At 35.1% G+C, this 23,115-nt stretch overlaps 1 protein-coding gene across 1 annotated transcript; it reads right to left on the bottom strand.

The window, feature by feature from the left end:
• Positions 1 to 278: 278 nt before the first annotated feature.
• LOC148944452 (ras-related protein Rab-10-like) lies at positions 279 to 18,496 on the bottom strand. The gene is made up of 4 exons (XM_089100524.1): positions 18,302 to 18,496; positions 14,940 to 15,139; positions 9,428 to 9,517; positions 279 to 3,749 (listed from the first exon to the last, which is right to left on the bottom strand). Exons 1-4 carry the CDS (start codon positions 18,426 to 18,428, stop codon positions 3,567 to 3,569), a joined length of 600 nt encoding a protein of 199 aa, XP_088956650.1. The 5' UTR covers positions 18,429 to 18,496; the 3' UTR covers positions 279 to 3,566.
• Between the last annotated feature and the right edge of the window lie 4,619 nt (positions 18,497 to 23,115).

Below are 23,115 nucleotides of genomic sequence, written 5' to 3'. Positions count from 1 at the left end.
TCTACAAAAAGTCAGAGAAAAATTTATTAGAAAGCAAAACCTATTCAAAATCTATAAGACAAACTTCTGAATGACACTTCTATCACAAAAAAAGCCGTTTTTCCAAGCTTCACATCCCCCTAAATTTCCTTTCCAAGCTTAAACACCCCTCAACCCCCTCCCCCTAGAAGAATTTGGAAAGGTTTAGGAAGTACTGGTTTAGATGATATACTATTTTGGTATAAAAGTTAAAAACAACACTCCTGATAAATTCGTGGAAACATAAAACGAAGCTCTGATTAGGAATAATATTTTATTGCTAAATTAATGAATTTTAAAATGTCATTGTTTGCAAAACAGAAACTCCAAAATAATTTTACATTAAAAGCTATACAAATATATAATTACACAAAGGCAGATATAACTCTAAATGTTTTTACGAAATCCAGAACTTTTACAGAAGCTACAAATACTAACAAAACCACATTTCCTTCCACAATGTTTCATGTCACTGTGGCCAAAACAAAAAAACGTATATGACTCTTTTCAAAAACAAGGTAGTATCTCATTGAGTCTTCTAGTGGGTCTAAATCAACTGGGCATTTGTGCAGTTATCAACTTCTTGGAATGGACACGAGCCCGTTATACTGAGTTTAACCTGAATCAAGTTCATTAAAAGTAAATAATTATAGATTCAGAGAACAGGAGTTCATTTTAAATCGAATTTTTCACCATTCAAATCATCATAGAATATCTTATTGTTTAGTCGTTCATTTAACGTACACGTTGAATCCAAAAACCAAAAAGAAAAGAAAACTAAAGAATTGACTGCTGCATGTGGATAACAAAGAGAAAGCTTTAAAAAAGAAAGAAACGCTGAATTTCAAGCACACACATTTTCCTACCGTTTCTAGAGGGAGTGGTCTCGGAAAAACCATACTTCTTGAGTCGTGGATACAAAAAGGGGCGGGGGTCACTCTGGGTGAAGTGCATTTTTCAGCTATATTTGTGTGAATATATTGAATTTTCTTGGCCACTGTTCTTCTTCTTCTTTTTTCAACTTGCATTACTTCAAGCTTAACTGTTGTTTTACAGATCATGAAATGTCAATTAACTTTAACCTTCGATTACTTTTTGCTACTTATCATTTATTACTTTTCAAATCTAAACATGAATTTTTTCTTTATAGTTCAATAAAAATTCCGTTTAAAAAAAAAACAATTCAAGTGATTCCTTCGTTTCTACTTCGGTATTTTGTAAAGGAAAATAGCGGATTATGACTTCGACTTAGAAGCTTATTGAATACAAATGAGATGTAGTGCGTTTCAGCGTCACATGGTCTACTTACGCCACTCATCTTAACTTCCCTATATGTATAATCGTGGTTACAGTAGTAACTGCAACCTAGTAGCCTAAATGATGTAGTTTACAATAAACACTCAGAATGCCACATGTTGGTTAACACACTTGGATAACAATCATTTAACATGAGAACATAGTGCTTTTATGGTAAAACGTCCAAGACAATACTTCAGGCTTATTTTACCTGTGAGAAATACGATACTAAGACAAGCATGAAGCAGTAACTACAAGCAGTAACTACAAAATAAAAAACAAAATACTTATATCATTGGATTCTTATGGATTCTTAGGTTTAGAATCCATCCATTTACAGAACCAGAATTATGACGTTACGTAGATTTTTCCTTGAAAAATGAATAGGGAAGTATTTTTTATTTAACGTTACTATTGGCGTTTGCTTGACGTTACCATTTTTGTTCAAAAAATAGGAAAGTTTTCCTTTTTACAACGTATTTTTCAATCCAAAAATGCAAACCAAATTTAAAAAATATAATTCGGTAGAAAGATAAAGCTGAATCCAGGGAACACAAACCTTTACGGATATGTAGCCAGAGCACGCTGAAACGCACTCCTAGGTTAGGCAAGCCAGACAAAAATATAATGAAATGTTTTTTTGATTTGCTGTATATTTAACTGTTTGTTCATCCAATAGAACGATCTGAAATTGATTAATAATTTGTTTTTTTTGTGAAGGGGGGGGGGGGTTGGAGGGAATTTAAAAGAAGAATTTGTATTTCTCAATGCTGTTTCTTATCTCGTTATCTCTTTCCTATTGCGAAGTCCATGGCAGCCATCCACAGTAGGATGAACTAGACAACTGGACAAACAGCTGTAATTGTTTTTCTAACATGGCTCTTATAGGAATTAAATACTACTAATGCCACATACAGTATAGCGTTACCGAGTTGGACTAGGGAAATAATGACAAACTTGAATTGTTTTATTAAAATTATATCTAACCTCACGAAGTTTAACAACTAGGCGCGACAAAAGCATACTGGCAAGGGACTTATTACAAATGCTACTACATTAAGACTTAAATGCTACTAAAATTATTTCCTTATTCAATTTACTTACAATTACTTTCATCAACACCAATACTTGCAATATTTAACGAGAATATTAGGTTCAGCTAATAATTCTACAAATTCTTATGATTAGCTTCAGGTTTTTACTCGGGTATACTAGACCATCCCTGTAGACCTCCGTTATACACTTATTTGTAAAAATTTCGGTCAACATCAAAGCTACCTCAAAGGTCTACACTACGGTGTAGTGGTATATTAAATACTCTTAAATATACTTTGTATTTTTACTTCTAAAAGAACAGGCTGATCAAAATATCTATTCATCCAAGCTTAACCTAGACACGTTAATAGCTACAGACTGAATTTTTAAAATTTTATAAATAGTAATTTCATTTCGAAAGCATAGACTGGACTAGACGGTCAAGATTTGGAGGAGCCAAAACCTAATTTCCTCCATTTTGTTCGAAATAGCTTCATGACGCATTTCTATGTTTTCAATTTACAAATTTGACAATGACATAGCCTATTGTCAAATACGTGCGCGTCATTAATGAGGTTTGAAGCATTTCAAGCCATTTTGAGCCATTTGAAGCCATTAATGTATAACTTTTCAGACAAGTAAATATTAGGTCCTTAATTTCAGAAAATATGTCACTCAGAAATTTTTTTCCTCAATGTATCCAATGAAGTAACACAAAACCCTATTTTTCAATTAGCTATGAAAATGTAATCAATAAGGTTCAAAGTTGTCTCCGCAAAACCAGCATACAGAAATCTTGATTTCCCTTCGAAGAAACGTTCAAAGCAGCATATAACACAAGCCACTGGAATCTACACCCCTATACTGCCAACCGGAACCATTTCTATAAATTACATGCCACAAAGAAATGAGTTCCGTCTGATGCTCTGGGTGGCAGGGAAGCCATATGTTTATCTAAGACACATTTTTTTTAATTATGTAGAACAAGCTTTTATCAGATTAACATTTTATATAAAAAAAACATACATAGTTGGAAGAGGTGTGTATTTCACCAGAGATGACAAATCATCTAGGACTAGCCCTTATTTCAGACACATGATCCTTGAAAACAAAAGAGGTATACAATCAAACTGGAATGAATTGAAAATTAAAAACAAGCTGAATCCAATCGAAACGACTAAAATCTGAACATTGAAATAAAAGTTGAAAAGAATAACTTAACAACACTTTGAGCTTCCAAGTTGACTACCTGTATCTACTTGAACTTTATTCACATCAGCATTCGAACTTGGAGGCTTACTTAACAGTATTGCGTCTGCTAAATCGGTGAAAGCTTTCTCAATATTGATATTGGCCTTGGCAGAGGTTTCAACGAACAGCGTATTGTACTCCTTTGCTATCTGAAAATAATCAAACATTCTAAACCAGTAGTTATGTCGTCGTTATCCACATAGACTAGCATAGAGAGGGAAGAGATTAGGTCTCCCTCTCCCAGGAATAAAAATACCGGAGGTGCGAATATTTAGAACATTCGGTGAAAATATGTCATTACTAGGAAAGTCTTGCTTCGAAGCTTTGAATCCCTTTTAAACATTTTTTAAGCCCTCCCCCCCCCCAGAAAAATCCAAGCACCCGAGAGTTGAGTATTTATAATGCTCAGGGAAAGATAGCTGAATCTGGTCTAAAGTACCTGGTCAATTCTAGATAAATTTTCGTTTTGAAAATATTTTCAAGATGGCTCGAATTTTGAAAAGTGTAGATGAAAAATAACCCAGTTTAGAAATAAATAAGAAATGGTCCTCAGGAATGAGATGGCTCATTCGAAACAAATAGTAGAAAAATATTTTGCTATAGAAAAAAATCTAAAAATGATACAAATAGCATAGACAAATAAGACATGGAACCCGAGCAAATTCTATTTTAAGAAATCCTTTTGCCATCTAGAGTCTCTTAATGAAAAGATATTGGGAGTATTAATTTGTGCTACTAAATCAGTCCAGCAAAGTTGACAGTATAGGGTTAGTACAACGCAATAGGTATCTCTAACACGTAATAAATTCCTGAATATGCCTGAAAATGTTTCTTTTTCCATGATTATTTAATCCCAATAACAGCAAGAGGCGTTACCACCCTCGTAAAACCTCAAAAGGGTCACTTGCACTTAGTGAAATCAAAATATCTTTTAAAACAGTTCTTCCTTTTTTATTAAAAAATTGTAAAAATAAATTTAGTGAAACTTCTAGTAATTCTTGTTTTATATACCATTATATTTTAAAAATCAATGTTTGTTTAAGAGTTTTATTTAGGCAAAGGTTCTCTATACCTTTAAATGAAAAATAATAAAAAGGAAAGCTTAAGACGGAAAAAGAGTCCTTTTACAATAGTAAGGTAAATTGGAAGCAATAAATGTATTTATTCTATGACATATTTTTTTAACTTCATGTAACCTTGATCAGTATTGTATTTCCTTCCTTTTTTTTGATGTTTTCATAAAAAGAAAAACATTTTGAAAAACATATCGTTTTCAATAGAGGGCCAACTGACACAATAGTTTTAATGGTTTATAGGAGGCGCTACCCAACTTCTATTTGTGGTAAATTCTGATCATTTTAAATTTTCCGTTATTATTCATTCTAATTTCTGTTCGTTTAAGGGTTCATTTATTCATTCATAGTAAATCCTGTTCGTTTTAATTTTACCTTATCATATGACTTTATTTCCGATCGGTCTGGATTTTAGTATCTCTTTTTACATTTTTTTGAAAATCTCCTTAAATTAATACAATAATGATGGGCCATTCGATCTCTTGCATGAAGGTCGGCATGAAAGGATCTTTATAACTTTAGACAAAAAAAAAGTTTTGAAAAAAACTGTCTAATTAGAAACAAGTTTCATCTGAAGACGGATTCAGGAATGATAACTATTATATAGTTTTAACTTGATAGTAAAAGTTTATTATGAAAACAAATTCTCGGATATTTTGAAAAAGGGCTTGAGACCCCTCAAAATAGCAGCATATCGAAATACAAAGTGCAAAATTGAAATCGCCATTGTCGAAAATGCTAAACTTGGGAATTACAGCATCCCACCTTGAATAATAAGGAAAATATTTTTTTTTTTTTTGCATGGGTAGCACTGACGTGTCTTTTTTCGTTTTTTTTTCCAAGCGATGATCGTATTGAACCAGTGATTGGTGAATAATGTGAGACAGCTCGTTTGTATGAAAGTGGCAATATCTAATGCCTTGATCGCACCACAGCATATTGTGGTTTTCAGCTATTTTGCATCACAAAATATCGAGTTTTACCCAAAGAGGCTGAAATGTCGGCAATCACAAATTTTAGGATAGCCAAGCAGTTTTTAATTGTCTAAAACCCAAAACCGGAAGCTTTGACATCCTCAACTTGAAAAACAAGGAACAACGTTTTTTTTTTCCACATGCAGAAATGATGGGTCTTCTTTTCTTACCAGGGCTAGCAGGCTACCCCAAGATCGTGGAGTTGTTTAATGGCTCATTTAGAACTAATGCTCATATCTACATGCTTTTTTCATATAAATTTGTCGCAACGTCACCATAGTGAAGTGCCATGTGGCACAAAAAATGGCATTTTCGGTGCCATTTCTAGAGTGCAAAGCCTGGTAGGTATAACAATGTGACCACAGCAATTTCCAGGTGAAAAATCCTTAGCTGGAGGTTTACAGTTCTCCCTCTGGTATACTCTTTCAAAAAAAAAAAAAAAAAAAAAAAAAAAAAAAAAAAAAGCGCGTTGATAAACAAAACGTCCTAATGAAAAATAACTTGCAATGATTTATTTTTATTTTCACGAAATTAAATCATTTCTATCTGCAGGTTCTCAAACACAGGCTACTGAAGATAACTCCTCGGAATCCTTATACGTCTGACAAAGCTGCACCTATTTTGTATGAAAGTTTAATGGAGGTAGGAAGTAAAAACCGTATTTAATGTCCTATTTTAACAAAAACTCATGTTGACTTATTAAGCTTTGTCATTTAGATTTAGAGAAAGATATGTATGTAAGGATTATTGCTCGCATTTAAAAAAGACTAAAACGAATCAGCTCAATGAATATATATATATATATATATATATATATATATATATATATATATATATATATATATATATATATATATATATATATATATATATATATATATATATATTGTTCTTATCTTTTACGCACATTTATGTCTCCATTTGCACAGTTTTTGCAAGTTCAAACTAGAGGGTTCAACTAAAATTAGGGAAGAATACACGAAATTTTAAGGTTTCATCTTAAAGTTAAACAGGGATTTTCGGATACAGGGATTTCACCCTTCCTCGGGATGAGGAAGGGTGGTTGGCATAAAGTTTCAGGTTTCAAGATTTAAGTTAAGTATAACTTGGAGAGGAGCAGGAAGGGAGATAAGGAAGACAGAGAGGGAGATGATGGCCGGGTAGACTAGAGACCCCTATAATAGGGAGCGCAATAGTGCTGCCTAAGTAAAGAACGATGTTGGCACGATGTATCATTACTTTTTTTTTCCTATAGACCAGGACACTTCGTATTGAAGAAGTTGTCGTAGAAACTTCAAAAAGGGCTCATTCGATTGAAAATTGGAATGGCTAGTACCCTTTTTACTAGTCAAAAGTGATTGGAAGGCAACTAACACCCCTTCCACGCCCACCATTTCCCCAAACTGATCCAATCAAAATTTTGATATAGCCATTTTGTCCAACGTAGTTGATGTCCGGATGGAAATTATGTTTTTGAGGAAGAAACTCCCCCCACAGCCCTCAGAACAAGGGTTGTAAGTTACGCCCAGGGGGCATATAAGGTTTTTATAGAAAGCATTGTTGTAGAAACTTCATAAAGGGCTCTTTCGATTGGAAATTCAAAGGGCTAGTACCCTTTTTAATAGTCGTAAGTGATTGGAGGGCAACTAGCCCGCCTCTCACGCCCACCATTTCCCCAAAGACATCCAATCAAAATTTTGAGATAGCCATTTTGTTCAACGTAGTTGAAAGCTATGGAAATTAGGTCTTTTTGGAGAATTCCAGCCAGCCCCCCCCCCCCACAGTCCTCAGGGCAAAGGTTGTAAGTTATGCCCTGGGGGCATATAATGTTTTTATAGACAACGTTGTCGTAAAAATTTCAAAAAGGGATCATTTGACTGGAAATTTGAAGGGCTATTGCCCTTTTTAATAGTCGAAAGTTATTGGAAGGCAACTGACACCTCTTCCACGCCCTCCATTTATCCAAACACGTCCAATCAAAATTTTGAGACAGCCATTTTATTCAACACAGTTGAAAGTTCTGGAAATTATATCTTTGAGCAGGACACTCCCCCAGAGTCTTCAGGGCAAGGGCCATAAGTTATTTCCTGGGGGCATATAAGCTTTTTATAGAAAGCTTTGTTGTAGAAACTTGAAAAGAGGCTCATTCACTTGGAAATTCAAAGGACTAGTGCTCTTTTTAATAGTCGAAAGCAATTGGAGGGCAATTAACCCCCTTCTCACGCTCACCTTTTCCCCAAACACATCCAAACAAAATTTTTAGATAGCCATTTTGTTCAACGTAGTTGAAAGTTTTGGAAATTAGGTCTTTAGGGATGACACCCCCCCCCCCCAACCCTCAGGGCAAGGATTGTAAGTTATGCTCTGGGGGCATATACGGTTTTTTTTTAACGCGTTGTCGTAGAAACTTCAAAAACGGCTCATTCGATTGGAAATTGAAATGGCTAGTGTCCTTTTTAATAGTTGAAAATGATTAGAGGGCAACTAATCACCTCCAACGCCCACCATTTCCCCAAACACATACAATCAAATTTTTAGATAGCCATTTTTTCAACGTAGTTGAAAATTCTGGAAATCACGTCTTTGAGGATGACACCCCCCGCAGCTCAAATTCAGAGGGCTAGTGCTCTTTTTGTTAGTCGAGAGTGATTGAAGGGCAACTAACCCCCCTCTCACGCCCACCATTTCCCCAAACACATACAATCAAAATTTTGAGACAGCCATTTTGTTTAACGTAGTTGAAAGTTCTAGAAATTAGGTCTTTGAGGATGGATAACCCCGTCAGAGCCCTAAGTACAAGGGTTGTAAGTTATTCCCTGGGGGCATATAAGGTTTTCTTTTACGGAAAGTTTTGTCGTAAAAACTTAAAAGGGCTAATTCGATTTGAATTTTAAATGACTAGTGCCTTTTTAATAGTCGAAAGTGATCGGAGAGCAACTAACCCTCCTCTCACGCCCACCATTTCCCCAAACATATTCAATCAAAGTTTTGAGATAGCCTTTTTGTTCAACGAAGTTGAAAGTTCTGGAAATTATGTATTTGAGGATGACAAAACCCCCTAGAGCCCCCAGGGCAAAGGTTGTAAGTTATGTCCAGGGGGCATATAAGGTTTTTATAGATAGTGTTGTCACAGAAACTTCAAAAAAGGCTCGTTCAATTGGAAATTGAGAGGGCTACTGCCCTCTTTAATAGTCGAAAGTGTTTGGAGGGTAAAAAACACCCCTCTTACGACCACCATTTCCCCAAACACATCCAATCAAAATTTTTAGATGGCCATTCTGTTGAACGTAGTTGAAAGTTCTAGAGATTAGGTCTTTGAGGATAACCCCCCCCCCCCCCCACCGCCCTCAGGGCTAAGGTTGTAAGTTATGCCCTGGGGACATATAATAATAATGTTTTCGTACTTTATTGATATTAAAAATCAATTAAGATTTTAAGGAATAAATATCAGCATATGTATATTAAACTGACAATGCATATTTTTTTCTGTAAATTCATTTGAATTTTTCCAGTAAAGTACAAATTATATTCTGGCATTTAGAAAGTTTGGGGTTTAGAACCCCGCTCATATTATTTTCTCCTCGTTATTATTTTTATTTTCTGTTTGTTTTGGGTTTCATTTATTTATTGATACTGATTTGTGGTAGTTGTATTCTTGGTAGACCATTTGATTCAATTTTTGTTCATTTTGGTTTAATAGAGTTCTTTAATTTTTTTTAAAAACTTATTTTGTTGAAAAAGTCTTTTTTATTAACCTCTGAAAAAAAAGTTAAAGCTTACCCTTTCTCCTGTGTCCTTACTGACCAGCCTATAATCTTCCATGTCACATTTATTTCCTATGATCATTAGTTGTATATCTTCAGAAGCATACTAAAAAAAAATCCATTATGTAATAGTTATACAACAAGCTGCCTTTTCCCAATCAGATACAAAACATAGCGACATAAAATCAAACTTGTTTAACACATTTACTCCTCTTTTTTTTTATTATGTAAACAGGATAAGCCTGTAAACTATTTCTTATTAAAAAAAAAGTTTAAATTTAAAATGAAGTTCTCGAAGAAGCTTCTCGAAGTTAAATTTAAAAATAAAGTTTCTCGAACAACTTAAAAAAAATGAAAGATTAATGGTGCACAAAAAGAAGGCTTCACGGAGAAGGACCAAACAAAATATTTTCTGGGAGGGGATGAAAATTTAATCTGGGTTTATTTCTTTCTAAAAAAAATGTTGGGTGTGGAGCCGTCTGAAATCCCTAGAAAGAAAATCCCCCCCCCATTTCTCCTTGTTTTCAGATAGGTTGAACGATTAATATGGTTGGTGTTATATGGGAAACCACAGTTGATACCTTGGCGAGTCCAGAGAGGAGGGGGTATGACCCCGCTTAGGCTTGGTAGCAGTTTAATTCTTATTTAGTTTTTATTTTAATTTATATCAATATGTTGACTATCAAGAGGAGGGGGCGCCCACCCATTGGCTTGGTTGCTATTTAATTGTATGCATTTTTAACTTACATTTCTTTTCCTAAAAGGGTCATCCAAGTTCTAGCGTGCGAATCTGGACGAAAACTATCCCCCCCCCCAGGAAGGCTGTAGTCTAATTTTCTGCTTATATTTCAGTTTTTGCTTATATTTATACAAATTCTTACACCACTTATGGGTGACTACCCTCCCGTTGACTCGGGAGCTGTTTAGTTGTCGCAGTGTTTACTTACATCTTAACTGAATTGTAAAAGTAGCACACAAATCTACCATCTCCTAGTCAAAATTCCAGCCAGTATGCTTACATTTACATGCATAAATTTGTACAAACCTGTTGAGAAATAAAAAGAAAAAAAGGTTAACAGACAAAACTAAAATCAAACACTCGAACTATATTCAGTCTTGAACTAGCTCTCAAAGAGATTACACCTGTTTGGACTTTTGAATTGTTTTAACTTGATTCTTTAACCTTGAATTAATTCAGTGATTACAGAAGTTGTGAAATCAGATAGCACTGTGAAAAATTTGCGTTGGATTATTGGATAATATTATAACCGTTGTTGTGGATGTCAGATTAAGATGGAATAAACGTTTACAGGTCTCCACGGTCCATCTGGCCACTCACCGAAGGTGATTGTCATTGCCATTGGTGGGCCTGCTCAGTGAAAGATAAGTGATTTTTTTGTCTCGTTTTTGTCTTCAAAATGCCCTTTAAACAGTTTGATTTAGCCCTAGCTCGTTTCCAAGTATTCCCGTTAAGGCCAGTCAGAGTCCTGCAGATCGTTGAAGATAGCAAAGGCCGAGAAAACTTCACTGTTTTCTGCTACGGAGATCACAAGGAAATAGGACACATTGAAAAAAAAGTTCGGTATCGTATGAAGCTAAAATTAAGGAACAAGGAGCAAAAAACGGGAAAAGGAGTAAAGCTTGCGTTTGAAGAAGCTAAAAGCTCTCCTAAAATCTACAAACAAAGCAAATCATAAGCTGCCATCAAGATCAGGGAACCAGCGAGCTCATCATCTCAGGTATTGGAAAGAATTGTTGCTAGCGAGGATGAGATTGCAAGAACGCAAAAATCAATGACGGAAACAATTACTGAGAAAGTTTTAGAAAATTATGGGGATAAACAACAGAAAAGTGAGGATTCCTTAAAACAATCGTGTCAGACAATAATTAGTGAAATCTATGCCTCAGTGTCCCTTGAGTGTACACCAAAGTTTCAAAGCTTATTAAAGTAAAACAAAAGTTTGAAAGCAGAAATTCAAGGGCTGGAAAATCGCATGGCACAGATCGAAAGTAGAATAGACGATTTTGCACAAGAAAAGCTCCTAGATAGCCTAGTTTTCCATGGAGTGAAACAGTTATTGTAACAACAATAACTGCTTCAGGTAACAACAACGATTTGAAAGTAACAACATAACGCAGAAAATGGGAGTTACCGGTTTTTCGCAAAATGACTTCCAGAGTATTTACCACTACCGTTTAAATAATTCCACTACACAAGACCAAAGAGATATTGCATCGGTGTTTGTGAAGTTGAGAAACAGTGAATTGGCAAGGAAAGTTTTCAAGAGCAAAATTAAACTTGCTAAGTCAGGCATTTTCGTGTCAGAGGCCCTAAAGAAACGCCGTCGTGACATTCTGAATACGGCAAGGGATAGTTTTGGAGTGCGAAATGGCTGGTCTGATTGTGGGCTAATTCTTGCAAAACTCCACGCAGAGACCATTGCTTGCAGGATTCGGTCACTGGCGGATTGCTTTTAGTTGCTTGTGCTTATTTTGTTGTTTTGGTTTATTATCTATCAATATTTTGTTCTCTTTTCATTTAATACTCTTATAATTATTTATTCGTTCCTAGAGCTCAGCTCCGCCTTTTCACAATGAGAGCTATGGAAGTGTTTATTAGATACAAATATGTATGATGTACCAATCGGTACCTCATCGAGGTTGAGCCGGTTGGAAAGTTGCCCGTTTGATATTGATATTTATTTACTTTCAGATTTGTCGAATGAAGGGTCTACCGTGAGTTATCGACTTTTGCAGTAGTAAATATTGTGATTCCTCGTATCTTGGAAATATGCTAAATGCTCATTTCAATACGTGTTCGTGGAGCTGCCACCTTACTTCTTCATGTGATGAGATAGTTGATTTTGTTTCTAAATGTCGGAATCACCATGTTATGGCCCTTTGTGAAACTTTTTTGAGACAGGAGCATCTCCTTGCAGGCAATTGGTGAGTGTGGGACTGGATTGCGAGAGAGGACAATTTAAGTAATTTTTTTTCTGTTAATAATACTTTTTTTAATTTATTGTTCTGTAAAGTATTATTAACATCTCTTTTTTGTTCTTTATTTTGTGCTTATTTCAGTGATTATTTGGTTAGTTGTGTAATCTAGCAATTGTGTACTGGTTGCGTTTTTAAGCATATTTGTGATTTTTTGTAACCGGTCGTCAAGCTGACATGAATTAAATTTAATAAAGATGTTGAATAAAAAAAAACTGAATTAAAATAAAGAAATATGTCCTTTGATCTAGACCAGTGCTTTGTTTTTAACTAACTTGGCCTCTCAACCTAGGATTAACATTCAGTTTTTATCTAACTTGAGACCGTGACCTTCAAATCTTCCTGGAATAGCAAGCAATACTCATCATTGAATATGCTAAGATTTTTCAGCAAGTTAGCAAAATGGCTACATAAAACCGGAATTTGGCAAAATGCTTGGTTGCAATCAAGCGTTTTATAGGTTCCAAAGGGATGACACACAAGAGTTGATGCCATCATAATTCTGCACTCGAGTATTTCTACAGCAGCATCTAACAGTGTTTTCGAATGCCAACCAAGCACCCTTGTCATTGTTCCAATAAAACGTTCATCTTTAACAATCTGCCAATTATGTGTACCATCGAAACACCGACCTTTATCTTTCTAATTAATAGACTAGAAACCCTGAAATAAGATAGCTGAACCAGTCTCCTTTGATTGACAAACCTTTAACAAGTTGCTTTACAGGGCTCTCTTTTACATGCAAAAATAAAATGTAATGCTCTTTCTTTAAGGAAGAGGCCTGTTTAGAATGTCTGGACCACCATTTTTAGGTTAGATCTTAGTGGTCCATTCAACCGCAACCGGTATTTCTAACAACCTTTGATGTTGCACAAACGCCAAAAGAGATACTTGGCATATCCATGTTGCTGGTCATGGAGGAAGTAGACATTTTGGTTAACAAATATGATCCACTGAAATATATAATAATAAAACAAACAAAATGACTCTCTTTATTCATAAAGTACCTTAGATCACACTGTCTAGCGAAATAAGGAAGGATCCTGTAGTTATTTGTCAGTGATGATCGGGGGCCAATGAATCAAAAGTAGCCCACTCTGTTTTCCGGGGTTTAGTGGACTGACTCTTGTCAACTATTCATCAAGCAAATTAACTGAATAGCCTATTGAGATTACATAAAACAAATTTCAATCGTGGAGGGTATACTTTAAGCTTTGCTTGGGGCTTCAAATGAAGTCACCATTCAGCTTCATTATTCTATGAAACCCCCTTTGGCCAAACGCGAACATTTTGGTAAAATCAGGCCTTATGAAGAAAATTTGCAAGGATAGACCCCTCTCCCTCCTTCGAATAAAAAGTGGCCAGGATACCCCAGGATCTTCACTGACGGGAGGGAATTGAAAATACGAAAACAAGCATATTCTTAATCTACAATTTTTTCAGGTTCTGGGGATGAAGGAGGGACCATTTGGATCACCTTCAGGTGGAGAGAATAGCCACTCCCATATCATTCTTGTGTGTATTTATATAGATAGTTCCAGTTCCAGAATTTGTATGAGGGTATATGGACTACCATGCAGTCATTTCACCCTTTGATTTCGTATCTTCAATCCTTCTTTTTCTTCAGCTCAGTTATGTTTTCAGAAATGGTCAGCATTAATTCTATATCTGTAAAAGCAGCACCTGAAAATTAAAAATACACTCCACTAGGCATGTCATTTGAAGCCATAATTTTGATGATGGGTTGTGGGAAGCGCGAGTACCTGAGCTACCTGTTCCCAATTTAAGGCCAATAGGCCGGCTGGTAACAATACAGTGCTTCCTACTCATTCTCGCTCTCTTCTGCACTGTAGAATTCTATCAATGTTCCATTGTCGTCTTCATGATCTGGATCATCAAATTATAGATTAGTCTTTCAGTGTTACGATGTTGTTTTAAATTGATGATGGTATCAAATGTTTCTGGAACACCCATTTTCTGGCAACTTAACTTAATCTTTGTGATTTGTGGTGCCAGAACCATACACTCAAAAAAGATATGTTGGGGGGTTTCCACTGATGTTTTACACCACCTACACAGTGGTGAATGATGGAGCTTCCATTGGAATCGAAGAGAATTCAGCAACAGGTATCCAGATTTTAACCTGTAATACCACACCAAATCTTCCCTTGATTGAAATGGGGAATGCAGGAATGGGGTGCACTTTGTTTTTCCATGGTGTTTTATAATGTCTCAAAGGTTCCCAAGTTTTGAGTCTGGAGGGGCGCAAGCATTATATGATATGAGATAGTGGTATATATATTACTAAATTTAAGTTATATACCTTTAAATGCCATCTATATATCTTCCCTAATGCGCAAGGCTCTTATCAGGAAAAAACTCGATTCTTAGGCAGTATTAAGTAGGCTACTAATCAAGTCTCCCTAGCAATTCTTTAGCCATTAACCAGTTTGAAATTTAATATGGACATACTCTTGCCTTGAACCAGGTGTGACATAGTTTCTAAAAAAAAACTAAAGCCATACTCTTACCATGCGAATCTGCCTAATCCATTTTCCAATGTTGTCGAAGGTTTTATTATTGGTTATGTCATAAACAAGCATAATGCCCATGGCGCCACGGTAATAGGATGTTGTTATTGTGTGAAATCTCTCCTGTCCAGCTGTATCCCATATCTGTAGTTTTATTTTAAATCCTCTCAATTCTATTGTTTTGATCTTGAAATCAATCCCTACAAAAGAAAAATTAAAAGTAAAGAGACTACTGAATTGGAGACAAAAGTCGTTTAAACATAAATGTGAGAATAATATTACAAAGAACATGAAAGGTAAAAGAACTTATAAGAACAAAGGATTATTTTCTAATATGAATTCTCAGTAAAGAAATGATCATAATATTCACACTAAAGCAAAAAATAAAGCACATTTAAGCACAACCTGGGCCCCTAAACGTTATGTAAAAAGGGAAAGAAATTCAAGAGGAAATTGGACTTGATTCGATTTAAACTGTTGTAATTGTTGGTTGGTGAGTGCGACCCCACAGTATGGACATGATATGTAGTTGCTGCCCTCACAGTATAACCATTATTATTTTACATTTATTTGTTTTCTTTTTTCTTTCTTATTATAGTGAATTTAAATATGTATGTATTTTTTTTTCACCTGATTCATCCCCCATCAACCGTTTTGTTTTGGGTGAACCATATTGATTTTTGTATGTAGATTATAGTTGTTGTTAAATACATATATTGATATTGATATCATGGAAACTTCTTACTCACTGTGTCAGTTACAACTTTTCTATTTTGCTGCCGAACTGTAGCTTATTTTGTTGCAAACAACACTGTTTTGTGTTGCTGATGTCCATTTTTTAAACATTGTTTTTTTCTGCAAATAAAGTTTTCAGCAAGAACAACATACTCTATACACATAGATGCTTTTTACTAAGCCAAATTTCCTCGAAAAAGAACTAAACTTCCAAAAAAGGACATGGGATCTTGGAAGTTAGGATTAAATGAACCCTTGTCTGACTTTCTATGATCGTGTGTTCTATATTTTATAGACGAGCAAAAACAATATAACACACAATAATGCTCAACATTATGGTAAGCTTTGATAAGTCAATGCTACAGCACTGACTATGCTTTAGGTCATATGCTGTGCTTTGTTTTAAGGTGCAGACACTACATTATGTTAAAATAATACTCATTAGGAATACATATTGGGGACATTTGAATACCAACATTGGTTCAAATCAAACACCAAATGTAAAATTAAAGTCCACTCCCTAAATGATCCCTTCTTCTTCTTGCTTTGAAAAACAGCACCTGGAATCCATAAGAGGCTCCTTTCGGTTTCGAGGAGGTTTCTTCTGAATACACAATTGATAAATCAAAAATCAATACAATCATCAGATAAACAAAAAAGCTGCTTTTTTCCTTCAGCATCAACACAATCTTTATATAACCTTTTTTTTGCTATACAATTATTAAGGAATATAATATTCTTGGTTGACATATAACAAATACAATAACATAAAACAAAAGAAAACTAAGGAACAAGGGAATTGGATGGCTTGTGGGAAACACGAGTACCCGAGCTGCCTGTTCCCAATAATTTAAGGCCTATAGGCCAGCTGGTACCAATATGGCTCAACCTACTTGCTCTCTTCTGCACTGCAGAACTCTATGGGTAAACTGACTCAAACAATATTGTTATCCATGAGAAAATAACTAATGCTTTTGTACATGTGTCTTTCATCTCCTGCATTGTAATTGGCTTTAAATGGCTTGTCGATATCTTTATTTGTCTTTAGTCTTTTAAATGTATGTTTGATATTTGCTTCTAGGTAAACTGTACTGTAGCATTCAAAAATTTTGTGTTGTAAAGTCACTGGTACTTTAAAACAAAATCTGTAGTATGAATCATTGCTTTTATTCCAAGTGTATTCCTTTCTTAAAAATCAGAGAGTTTCTTTCTTAAAATCAGAGAGTTACTCTTTATTCTGAAATAAAGAACACTAGTTTTCCGCCAGGGCAAGATGAGAATAGGAGGTAAAAACCATTTGTATTGTGTCACATTAAGACCTGGTGTTGATAGAAATAGGTTTATCCACTGTAGAATTTGCCAACATGCCAGCAATTTCATTATAGTGTACACCCTGATGACTTAGAACATGGTGAAACTGGATGATAATATTTCTTTCTTGTAGGTCAAAGAGAAGATTTCAAAAGCAGCATAGATCTTAGTCAGATGTTGATTTGTGCACTTTAGAAATCCACTTTACAGCTGAGTCTGAGAAGATAGTGCACATTTCTGATCCCTGAACAATCGCAAGTCAAAAGGTGTGCAGCCCTATAATTATTAAGATTAGGAAGGGGACCCTCAGATCAGAGGGTCCTGCTTTGGACATTCCAATTATACAGACTAAAAAAATCTTTCAGTTGAAACTGAAGCAGAAATTATGTACCCTCTGTGAAGTATGTTGGCTATATACTATTTTTTCAGAACATGAATATTACAATTTGTACCTCATATCTGTTATCAAAGACTTCAAAAACCCTTAAATACCACTTTCTATAGTAATTAAATATCTTACATTATATAAGAAATATGTAGACTATGTTTAGGAGAGATCTTGATTATTTAACAGCAGTAATGGCATGATTGATATTCACTCACCCTTGTACACCTTTCAATCTTCATTTACACTTTTGCTCTAGTTGTTGGGTCTCTAATTTCAGTTAGTTGACAATTTAAGAAAAGTATGTTAAGGGTAAGGGAGTGGGACAAATTTTCCAGAAGTCATGAACAAGCAATAATTGTGTGTGTAGATTTACAATGTACGTATATTTACAGTTTTTCTAAAAAAAAAAGCCCAATAATTTCTTTCTGGCACACCAATTTTTTCTGGGCTGAAAGAGCAATATAGATAGGTCACAACTTTAGAAAAATTTGATTCATTGGAACAAAGAGGAAACTTTCGTCCAACCATCAAACATGATAAGACCAAGAAAAAAAACTCAAAACACTTAAATTCACAATGGATGAAAACAACAACCAGGACCATCAAATCAGACAAGGCCAATCTAAGCAGGTAAAGCAGCAGGCATTGAAAAATATCTCAAGTATTCAGGTAAAATATGGTTTTATCAAAAGTTCAATTGGTATAGACCTGTCACATAGGCAAGTTTTGGGATCCTCTAGAGGGACAAGGAGTGGATGTAGGTACTTCAAAATACCTCCCAGGACATAGGCTACTTTAGCCTGTAGACCCATCCTTGAAAGTTTCATATTCCTAACCGAAACCCTTTCCAAGATAGCCAAAAGTGGCTAAAGTAGAATTGTACCCTAAATACATCCAAAGTGGGGACAAAAACATAGCTTAGGCCTACCAATGGTTGAAATAAAAGTTGTATTGAAGGCATCATCCGAAAATCTAAACAGAATACAAGTTTTTCCAACTCCTGAATCTCCAATCAATAATAGCTTAAAAAGCTGGTCGTATGTCTTTTTCGCCATTATGTACTCTTGAAAATTTAAGCTATGCAGCGAGATTTTTAAGTAGTTGAGCAGAAAATAGGGTTGGATTGTCGTATAGAATATCTGCTACTTTCTATAGCAATAGTAGCACAAATAGGTAGCACTAGCAGATTATAGCCTCAGCCTCTCATTTTTATTATTATAATTAAAGGGCTGGGCACACGTAGCTGATTTCGGGAACTAATTTCCAAATCAGCACCGATTTTACAAGAAATCAGCGTCGATTTGAGCTTGAAACATTTTCTAGTTTTCGGCGCCGATTTACAAATCAGCGCCAATTTTCAACATGATCATCACATTAAAAATAGGGATACAAATAAACAGTCAGCCAGAGATGTCTGTGGTGAAAGACCCCGCTACTCAGCTGAGAACTAAACTGTATAATTAAACTGAGGTCAATTATGCAACTATTAATAAACTCCAGTTGACTATTTATGTCCATGATTTTTTGTTTTGAAAATCTCGCGCAATAAATTTTTCTTTCATCCAATTTCTCATACCGCTATCGTTTGTCCACTGATGCTGAAATCGGTTCCCGAAATCAGCTACGTGTACCCAGCCCTTAATGATATCTGAAAATTCAGATCAGGTTGTCACTGAAAAAAAATATTGTCAAAGGTCTCCTATTTCCACAGCAAATTTATCTTTTCCTCCTAACAGTTGGGATTAACTTTTTTGGCATAAACAATCTTTAGGTTGGCTTGTTTAGTTGAATCTTTTTTTTCTTTTTTTTTAATAATCGAACTAGGTTTTGTATTTAAATTCTGACTACCATGTTCAAAGTTACCCCGAATATAATGGGGGCAACCAAAGTCCTCACATCTCTATTACTTTATAATGATTCAAGAAAACTTGCTCATTTAGAGGTAATTGCTGTTAAAATAAAACTAACTTTCGTAAATAAAACCGAATAAAAAGTTAAGACAATTCTTTAAGTGTAAATAAGCGTCTTGGCATTTGAATCCAATGCTTCAATTTCATAAAATTAACCTTTCCGTTTCCAAACTATTATTTCTGAAATAAGATAGAAGTTCCAATTACTCAGCACGCATAGTCCACACTTAACAAATAAATTTCTCAAGATGAAGGGAAGTCAGAGGTTGAATTTCCATCTGTACCTATCTGAAGTACCTCTCATTAAAAGTTTAAAAATGTAGGCCAAAAATTCATTTCATGATGCTTAACATACAAGCCCCCTCCCCCTTTCCTTTTCCAAAATTCCACGGACTTGCACCATTTTAGCTGGCACGCCATATTACAATCATACATAATCGTTAGTTCATTGCATAAATGGTAAGGTTTCAAGTGCTGCACAAATTTGTAGAGAAAATTGCTTTAAAAAGTACCAGAACATTTTTAAGACTATCAGACAATTTAAATATATTATTTTGGTGCTTCTAAGGCATCAACTCCCTCTGAAAACCACCGAAAAACAGTACAAATCCCCGACCATTCTTCTCAGGAAAAATGAAAGTTTTATTTTGCAAATGGTAGGCTTAGAGTTTACAGACATTTTTATTTATTGTATCATTACGAATTCAAACTTCATACTTGTAGTTGCTTTTTTTATCCGAAGAAAGATAAAAAAAATAATAATAATGCCACGTTCCTGGAAGATTAATCCAAAGACTGGCAAAATTAATTCAAGATACTAGGGTATATAGGAGTGCTGTTTTTAATATTAAAATAAAGATCACCATAAAGTAGTGTTAACTTAAAGCTGAAATTTAGGAAGGGTAACTACTCTCCGAGAAGTTATGACATTTTTAGACTCCAAAATAAAGATTTAAGAGAAACTTTCCATGAACAATTGAATAGTAAATTTGAGAGTATAAAATTTGACAATGGAGAGTACAAGATGGATGGAATAATTTTATGAAAATAAATTGTGGATTTACTGATGGTGTCTTAGGGCAGAAAAGTTAGGAACAAAACTGTCAATTTAGACTTGTGCCTATGTGTTGTTTTGGGTACCTGATTGACTGACCGTATTTCAAACAGTAGGCTGTACGAAAAGTGCGGTTCAAACCCGCTTTCTAGGGCTATAATGAGAGAAAGGTTGAGATGGCTTGGGCATATTCTGTGGATGAAGGATGACAGGTTGCCAAAGATTGTCCTTTTTGGCTAACCGTCTGGGTTAAACGAAAAGCAGGTCATCCCCGATTGGAGTTGGAGGATGTCGTAAGGTAATGTTTAAGAGAAACAGGATCTTCGTAGAAAAGTGTAAAGAGGGAGGTTTTGAATAGATTGGAATGGAAGAGAAATATGCGTAGCTTTGTCAGCCTCTCCCGGCTTGGTGCCGCTATGAGTTTTCCGCAGGCCTAGTCAATTCAATTAATCCATTCTCTGTAATTACAAGACAAACCAGCGACATGTCATCAGCAAACATCAGGATTACCCATTTTAGTGGATCATTTAGAAAAAATTAAATCTCACAACAGTCCAAGAACAGAACCTTGTAGAAGGCTTTGGACTCTTGGGTAATTATACCATAAAACACACACTTCATAAGCAGCAAAGCCTGGTCCAAGTTGAGAAATGCCTTGATTATATCTGAAAATATTGTTAATACTCTTTACCCTTGGTCCAGTGCTTCTTCAACGACAATAGATATATAGTCAACAGCTTTTTTGGGTTTAATTACCATGCCAAGCTGCAAATTGAGTAGGCTCTAACACGTCTTGACGCTCTAAATATGCGTAAAGACGGGCAGCAAAGCACTTATCTAAAACACGTGATAAGAAAGGAAGAACTGAAGTCCTACACTTTCCTAAATTATTAGCCCCGCAACCCTTATGGATAGGAGTCACGCAAGTTTCTTGAAAACTCGATAGGAAGAAACCCTCTTTTAGTGCACAAATAATTACGGACATGAAAAACTGCTCTATTAATGGAAGGATAAATTTTAACGGCCCTGGATGAACTAACATCGCCGCCATAGGTGTTACTATTCATTTCACAGAAGACCTAATTGGTCAAACTTGATGATACAGATTTTAAATACATTGACACTTCAGATTCAAATCAAGTCCATAATAAAAAGTCCATGGATCATATAACTGCGGCCAAAATTTTATTTTCAGTAACACGTTATCGTAAAATTAAGAAGCAATTTCCAATTTTTTTGAACGGTTCATCAGTGTTATTTAGCGTTTTATATTCTTGGTTTACAAATTCAAGTAGGAACGTTTTCACCTGTTGCTGAAGTACTATCTCTACCACGTGCCATGTTTTTGACAAACTACCCGATACTTCCTCGAATTCTTTTTTTTTTCAGAATAATCCTCGAACAATCACTTAGATCAGACTAATAATTAATCCTTTTCTCATAAAATTGGTGTCTTAAACTCATTGACTTTTTTAAGGCATATAGTTACCCAACGCTTTCTTGGACTCGTCTTACGCCGTCCTTTCTTCTTTAAGTAATGTTTCTCTAATTCATTTAGGATAAACTGATAAAAAAAAAATTAAACCTGTCTTCATTATTTGATGCAGCTGATAAAATCAAGGCCGTATCCAGGGGGGGGGTTACCCGGTTTGAACCCCCTCTCCCCGAAATTTTTGACCGAGTCGAAAATAAGTCGAAAATTAGTAAAACCTAGGCAAAAATCAGTAAAATTAGTCGAAAACTGAGTCAAAAATTAGTAACCCCCCCCCCTCCCGAAAAAAAATCCTGGATCCGCTCCTGGATAAAATATCATCCCAATTCATGTAAGATAATACATTTGCATAACATTTTTTTTATTATTTACGTAGTACTAAGGAAACTCGTTCTTAGACCTACACATATTTCCTAAAGGAAGAGCATGCCTAGAAAACACACCAAAATGATTAGAGGCGTAACTAACAACAACAAGGGTAGAGATAGGCTTAAAGTTAGAGAAAATATTATCAGTACATGTCAAAGATACATCCGTAACCCTCGTAGATATGTTAAGTGTTGAAAATGAACCAAATGATTTGAAAATATTCAACAACTAGCTACTATTTGCATTTGTTTCAATCGGGTTACCGTTTAGATAACCTGCAAAAAAACAAGGAAGGATTGTAGGCAATTTCCAAAGCTGCCCCTCCAGAAGATCAAAGAATTGGCTAGGCTACACGAAGAATCATTTGGGTGGTAAAGAATGGGTTAATAACAGTATAAACACCAAACGAATCTCAAGTACAAGTGACTCAAACGCCATCTCCCTACACATTGTTAAACAGTTTCCAATTGTCACTCAAATATTCGTTATAACATAAACAGCTAGCCCACCATGCTAAAGCCATCGCCTCTTAATCATGTTTATTAAGCCATATTACAGTTAAAGTAATCACCTGATGGTAGAACTACTAGTCAAATTTTTAACAAAGCTAAAACTTAAATTTAACCCATGGTAATTGAGATGAAAAACGCCGAAGAAACTATTCGGCTTACAGCAAATAAGACCAATTTCACACGGCAAAAATGCATTGAATTTTAGACTGCAAGCAATGGCCGCACCCGAGGTCGAAGCTCTTACTCAGAGCATCATTTTATTTGCCCGCGAAGTCTATTTTTTTATTATTTAATTCCTCTAATTTCTGGAATAGTAAAAACATTCAAATCTACTATCCATAAGTATGATCTTAAAATCTTACCTCAGGGTAATTTTATTTTCACGATAGGATAGAATAATCACTC

This window comes from Artemia sp. Qi Xiang Cuo, chromosome 14 (genome assembly GCF_049724085.1).
Source record: "Artemia sp. Qi Xiang Cuo chromosome 14, ASM4972408v1, whole genome shotgun sequence".
NCBI lineage: Eukaryota > Metazoa > Arthropoda > Branchiopoda > Anostraca > Artemiidae > Artemia > Artemia sp. Qi Xiang Cuo.
This window is presented reverse-complemented; position numbering and strand designations above follow the sequence as displayed.

Coding starts and splice junctions, on each gene's coding strand:
- LOC148944452 (XM_089100524.1), bottom strand. CDS start 18,428: ATGGCGAAAAAGACATACGACCAGCTTTTTAAGCTATTATTGATTGGA. Junction 9,518..14,939: donor GGATTAGGCAGATTCGCATG/GTAAGAGTATGG, acceptor ATTTTTTTTTAG/TATGCTTCTGAAGATATACA. Junction 3,750..9,427: donor GTAAGGACACAGGAGAAAGG/GTAAGCTTTAAC, acceptor GATTATTTTCAG/ATAGCAAAGGAGTACAATAC.